The sequence below is a fragment of the Odontesthes bonariensis genome, chromosome 14 (genome assembly GCF_027942865.1).
Source record: "Odontesthes bonariensis isolate fOdoBon6 chromosome 14, fOdoBon6.hap1, whole genome shotgun sequence".
In the NCBI taxonomy this organism is placed as follows: domain Eukaryota; kingdom Metazoa; phylum Chordata; class Actinopteri; order Atheriniformes; family Atherinopsidae; genus Odontesthes; species Odontesthes bonariensis.
The window spans coordinates 9,285,502-9,292,266 of NC_134519.1; the positions used below are offsets into that span (position 1 = coordinate 9,285,502).

The 6,765-nt window shown below is 42.4% G+C and overlaps 1 protein-coding gene across 1 annotated transcript; it reads left to right on the forward strand.

The window, feature by feature from the left end:
* The first annotated feature begins 1,225 nt into the window (after positions 1-1,225).
* On the forward strand, positions 1,226-4,580 carry LOC142398670 (tripartite motif-containing protein 16-like). Its single transcript, XM_075482765.1, has one exon. The coding sequence runs from the start codon at positions 1,239-1,241 to the stop codon at positions 2,925-2,927; it is 1,689 nt and encodes a 562-aa protein (XP_075338880.1). The 5' UTR covers positions 1,226-1,238; the 3' UTR covers positions 2,928-4,580.
* The last annotated feature ends 2,185 nt before the right edge of the window (positions 4,581-6,765 follow it).

The following is a 6,765-nucleotide window of genomic DNA, read 5'->3' on the forward strand; positions in this document are numbered from 1 at the left end:
CTCTGCCATTTTCATTCTCACTCTTTTCTCCTGTTTTATGGTCAGGCAGGGAGTTTAGCCCTTGTACTTTTAAGTTTACTCTTAGCCAGAGATATTTTGTTTTCATAATTAGAGGGGGTGTTTTGTTTGTTGTTTTGGCCTCGGAGACCCTGAAGATTAAAGCTTCACTATGTTTTGGGATTATACTTTTGTCATGTTACCCTTTCACTATGTAAAATAAATTGAACTTTATCTATGGACATCAACTGCTTGAGGTTTACTTACTTTGTTTGTATTACACCCCAGTGCCATGACTAACCTCCATTAAGAGGGTTGTAATATAAGTAGGGTTCATGGGCAAGTAAAGCCCATTGTCCACTCTCCATACTCTGGTTTTTCATGCTTGGATTGATACCCGCAGTTGGATTCCTGACATCTAACTGCCTCACTTTGCTGCCTGCTCACCCCACTGTTGCCTCAGAACTACAGCACCACAACCAGCACCCTCCCCACTTTCCTGGATTCCCCTCTGGGACCTAGTAAGGATAAACCAACCATTATATCTAGAATAATCCTTATTCAATCCCTTTCTAATTATCTCTCTCCTCCCTCAGACAACTGCCTTACCTGGATACTCCTAACAATCTACAACCACCTCCTCCATTCGATAAACTCTGTTAACCTTTATGCTCCCTGTTTCCAGTGTCTGCTTTTGGGTCTGGGCAACTTTGAGGCGGCTAGCAACCTAGCCGTGACACTTCCATTGCATGGTCAAAGGGGGGAGTTGTGTTGGAAAATATTTACTTTTTTTTTAATATATATTATTTGCTGTTATCACATTAACTGAACTCAACTGTACATCAGTTTCTATGTTAAAAGAAATCTGAAATACTGTGAAGAAAGACACTTATAAGGAATTGGAGTTTTAAAATAACGATTCATTGTGAAACTGAAGCTAAATTTCTTTACAAATGGATTAAAACAAGAATCAACCTGTATTTTAACCATGAAGACGTATGAAGATGTAAAAAAGGTTCCACACACTACCTGCTCTCAAACAAAGCAGCTCCACCTTATCCAAATATTTCCTTGTTCCCTCCCCTTCAGATTTGAATTGATGAAGGGTGTAACTAATACCAGGTTACACAGGTTTGACAGGCTCTGTTATGTGCACCGACACATGATTCGTATATCAGAGCTCAGAGTAGTTTCAGCTTCGAGCAAGTGAAACTACTCAGCCACCGCTGCTGGCAGGTGAAATGGCTCAGAAAGGGGATCAGCTGGACCGAGAAAGCTTCTCTTGTTCGATCTGTCTGGATCTACTGAAGGATCCGGTGACTATTCCCTGTGGACACAGCTACTGCATGAACTGTATTAAAGGTTTCTGGGATAGAGAGAATCAGAAGAGAATTCACAACTGCCCTCAATGCAGGAATACTTTTACACCGAGGCCTGTCCTGGTGAAAAGCACCATGTTAGCTGATTTAGTGGAGCAGCTGAAGAAGACTGGACTCCAAGCTGCTCCTGCTGATCACTGCTATGCTGGACCTGAAGATGTGGCCTGTGATTTCTGCTCTGGAAGAAAACTGAAAGCCATCAAGTCCTGTTCAGTCTGTCTGGCCTCTTACTGTGAGGAACACCTTCAGCCTCATTATGATGTGGCTCCATTAAGGAAACACAAGCTGGTGGAGCCCTCCAAGAACCTCCAGGAGAACATCTGCTCTCGTCATAATGAGGTGATTAAGATGTTCTGCCGTACTGATCAGAAGTCCATCTGTTATCTCTGCTCTGTGGATGAACATAAAGGCCACGACACAGTGTCAGCTGCAGTAGAAAGGACTGAGAGGCAGAGAGAGCTGGAGGGGAGTCGGCAACAGATCCAGCAGAGAATCCAGGACGCAGAGAAAGATGTGAAGCTGCTTCAGCAGGAGGTGGAGGCCATCAATCAGTCTGCTGATGAAACAGTGGAGCACAGTGAGAAGATCTTCACTGAGCTGATCCGTCTCATCCAGAAAAGAAGCTCTGATGTGAAGCAGCAGATCAGATCCCACCAGGAAGCTGAAGGGAGTCGAGTCAAAGATCTTCAGAAGAAGCTGGAGCAGGAGATCACAGAGCTGAAGAGGAAAGATGCTGAGCTGAAGCAGCTCTCACACACAGAGGATCACAGCCAGTTTCTGCTCAACTACCCCTCAGTGTCAGCACTCAGCGAGTCTACACACTCATCCAGCATCAAGATCCGTCCTCTGAGGTACTTTGAGGATGTGACAGCAGCTGTGTCAGAGCTCAGAGATAAACTGCAGGACATCCTGAGAGAGGAATGGACAAACAGCTCACTGAGAGTCACTGATGTGGATGTTTTACTGTCACAACCTGAACCAGAACCAGAACCAGAGAGCAGAGCTGACTTCTTAAAATATTCATGTGAAATCACACTGGATCCAAACACAGCATACAGAGAGCTGTTACTGTCAGAGGGGAACAGAAAAGTGATGGTAATGAATCAACCTCAGTCTTATTCTAGTCATCCAGACAGATTCACTGGATGGCCTCAGGTCCTGAGCAGAGAGAGTCTGACTGGACGTTGTTACTGGGAGGTGGAGTGGAGTGGGAGAGGAGGAGTATATGTAGCAGTCGCAAAGAAGAATATCAGCAGAGCAGGAAGTGGGACTGAATGTGGATTTGGTCGTAATGACAAATCTTGGGCGTTAAGATGTTTCAGAAACAGTTGTGAATTTTGGTACAACAAGATGAAAACCTCCATCTCAGGTCCACAGTCCTCCAGAGTAGGAGTGTACCTGGATCACAGAGCAGGTGTTCTGTCCTTCTACAGCGTCTCTGAAACCATGACTCTCCTCCACAGAGTCCAGACCACATTCACTCAGCCGCTCTATGCTGGATTTTATATCGGATGGGCTGGAGACACAGCTGAGTTGTGTAAAGTGAAATAAATGTATTTAGTCAGCTCATTGCTGTGATGTCTCTGCTGTTCTGCTGTTTATTTGCTGCTTTTTCCTGTGTCTGTGCAGCCATGGAGAATATCACTGCTAATGATGAGTTTGATTCACAGAAATATTTCTCCACATGAAAATCCAAACTTCTCTGAGCTCTAAATATTAGTTGGATCCTTGTGTTGATGTATTTGTATGTAGTTGTTTCTCTTCCACTTCATGGAGCCAAACAGAGGAATCAGCAGACCTCCCTTTATCACAGATTCTTTTCAGATCTCATCACTTTGTAAATGTGAAAATAATTCTGTAGTTTTACTTACTTTGATTTGTTTCAGAGATCAAATGTTGTTGTTTTTTTAAAACTCTCAAGTATGCTTGTGATTGGGAGATGCAGGTAGATTTAGGAAATAAGCTTGTTGTTTCCCAGGAGATAGCCTCTACAAATCTAAGGCCTGATATAGTCTTGTGTTCTAGGAGTAGAATGAGAGTCTATTTCATAGAGCTGACTGTTCCTTGGGAGGAATTAGTAGCAGAAGCATATGAAAGGAAAAAGCTTAGATATGTGGAGTTGGGGGCAGAAGCAGAGCAGCGAGGATGGAAGGTTCGAATCTGTCCAGTGGAAGTAGGATGTAGAGGATTTGTTGCAAAGTCTGTTGTCTCATTGTTGAGGGAGCTGGGTGTAAGTGGACAGAGTGTGAGGAAAATAGTGAAGGAAGTTTCAGATGAGGCAGTAAAGTCCAGTCAGTGGATTTGGATTAGAAGAAGCAATTGCAGCTGGGGGCCCAGCAGGGGGAGCACTTAGGGTAAACAGACTTTTGAAAAAGCAAAGAAGAAGTTCAAGCTATTTAAGTGGAGGGTTTGGCACATGTGATCGTTGTATGGCTTTGTTTTTGCTGGCATTTTTAGTGATTTTAGGACTGTTTAGATGAGTTTGTCTGCTGAATCTACTAGTGTGTCTTGTCCTGCCTCCACTTCTGGCACCCTCTATATTTTCATTACCCTACCCAAACCAGGGTTTGCATCCCCACCCCGCTGTGACTGGTGTGCAGTTGGTGAGAGGCTGAGGTAGATTATGGCTGTTGTGGTGTGAAGGGCAGTGTTGGCTGGCATTAGGGGGGTGACTCTGGGACCCCAGTGGTCATTGTCTAGCCTCCTGGAGGTGTCGTGGGCCCAACTAGACAAAACACTGATGAAAGGAGGTTCCCACCTGATGACCCCAATGACATGTTGGTCACTGATCTATGTTATAATGTTATAGGGAGTATAGGGAATTATTCACTGAGTCTGGTCCTTTATTTTTTATTTTTCTTTAGCACAAGTTTCTTGTGTTTATATTAAATACTTGTTAACCCAGAAACTGAATGTCCTGATTCTGGATTTTTTTCTGTAAATAATAAATTGTGGATTCATCCTGATCATGAATTGTGTTTCTGTGAAAATGGGAGTGAGGCTGTCACCCCACCTGCATCCCTCATGGTGGCAACACACGGCTGCAACAAGTAACTGCTTTGTTTCAGAGATATTTGTTTAAACCCATCTGTGGCTGGAAGAGTTGCTTTAGTTCAGGATCATATTCTGGTTTCACCTGTTTGCTCACAAACTCTTCAAACTTGTTTCTGAATGTGTTCTGAGATGTTGGAAGAAAGTTAGAAAACAAAAAGAACGACGTGAAACCTCAAAGTGATTCAAATCAAACCTAAATATAAAAATTTGATATGATGTCGGTCATTACAGGAGATGTAATTTGTACTCAGTTAGAAGTGGAAGAAGAATTATTGGACATAAGTTACAGAATCAGAACCACAGAGGTTTTGTTTCAGGGAAAAACTGTAGATTTACTTTTGATTTTATTCAAACTACAAAAATATTCATATGGAAACATACATGAATATAAAAAATAGAATAAATTAGTTGGAATGACACTTTGAAATACTTGTGAGCTATGGAATGATTAAAGGTGATGTGTGTGATCTTACATCATATTTGTTTATCTGATTCTGAATGTGGTGGAGTAGAAGTATGAAGTAGCAAAAGATAAAAAAAAACTAAAGTAAATGTCAGGTCAGTGAAACATTGTAATTACGTTCTGTTAAAATTGTCTTTGTTCTTAGACATTATGAATGAAATAGTCTCTGTACTTTTCCACAATGACCTAAAGTGATCCAGGAATGGGAAGACAAAACAATTGGGAAAGCCAGGGGAAACAGGTGCAGATTCACACACACACACATTGTTTGACTGATCCAGAGAATATGACGAAGCATGTTGAACTTACTCATGTCCAATTATACTCGGTCGAGTGTGAGTCCAACCTATGAGGCTATGAATGCAAATGATACACGGAAATCGAGGCTCAGTCTGACAGATTTCCTGCGGTAGCTCTGTTCCACTGAGCCCAGCGCTGATATGCTTGACGAGTGACTACCAATAAACATTTTATTTTCCTTGAGATTCCTCCGACTTGTTCTTGAGCTGCCATTGAAAGAATCGATATTACAGTTCAGTATATTTGGTCACTTTCTGCTGCTGTCAGTGATGGACTTGCTAAAGAAATCTGACTCAGCTCTGATCATTAATGAGAATATGATGAAGACAGGATGATTTCATCCAGAATAATGTAAAGTTATTGTTCTGGGGCTGAGAATTGATGAACCCTCGTTGTTCTGTTCCACGTGTTGTTTAAGGATCGTCACAGGTACGAGTTTGGGTGGAGCAGGTCACAGTAAGGTGGAGTTTCCAGCTGACTCCTCAGTTTCAGTCGTGTTTGGAGGATGCAGATGGAGAGGTAACTGTGCTGTTTAGTCTGCCACTTATTGATTAAGTCAAAGTTTACAAAAAAAAACATTAACAGGAAGAAGTTCCCTGAAAGCAGCATCAGTGTTACAGGTTGTGAGTCCTGTGAACAAACTGACACAGTGTTATGTTACACATATTTAAACTTCTCTTTCCTCATGTTGTTGAAGCTGCCAAAGCCTCAGTGAAGCTTTCTCATGTCTCCCTGCATGTTCAAAGCTGAAATCTGAAAACTAACACAAGAGGGCGCCTTCACCCTGCTCACAGGGATGCAGAGGAGGTTAAAGCTCCTGCTCTGTTCATTTACACTGTACTCTGCCTGTGTCCTGGCCACTTTGACTCAGAACATCTTAGTTTATTTTAAATCCGTAATACATAAATATTACCTAAAGTCTCTTTTTTAATTATTCATGGCTTGTAGGCCTCATTGACCTGAGTTCATACAACTAATTTCAGTAAACCCAAGAACAGCCTCAGACAGACTGTTTCACCCAAAGAATTAAACACCCAAACACAAACTGGGTGGTGCCGTGTATGCAGTGCAGCAAAGACTGTGCAGACCTCTTTATAGGAGAGACCAAACAACAGCTCCACAAGCGCATGGCACAACACAGGAGAGCCACCTCTTCAGGTCAAGACTCAGCAGTGCACCTTCATCTCAAGGAGAAGGGACACTCTTTTGAGGACAGTAATGTCCACATTCTTGACAGAGAAGACATGTGGCTTGAGAGAGGAATCAAAGAAGCCATATATGTAGAACTGGAAAAAACATCGTTGAATAAACATCCAAGCGAGGCTTACATAGCCTGGCTAAGTGCGAGTACATGAGGAACGTAAGAAGCACTGACGAGTGGATGGCAGAAACGGAGAGCAAGACAAGCTGTGTTATTTTTTCGGCAGCTGAACAAATAATGCTTATGGAGCTGTATGAGGATTTTAAAAGTGTCACCAGAAATGGTAATACAGCTGCAAAGAATAAAGCGAGGGAAACAGCATGGCTAACAACTGCCGACAGACTAAATGTGTAAGTTATGAAAGTTTTATG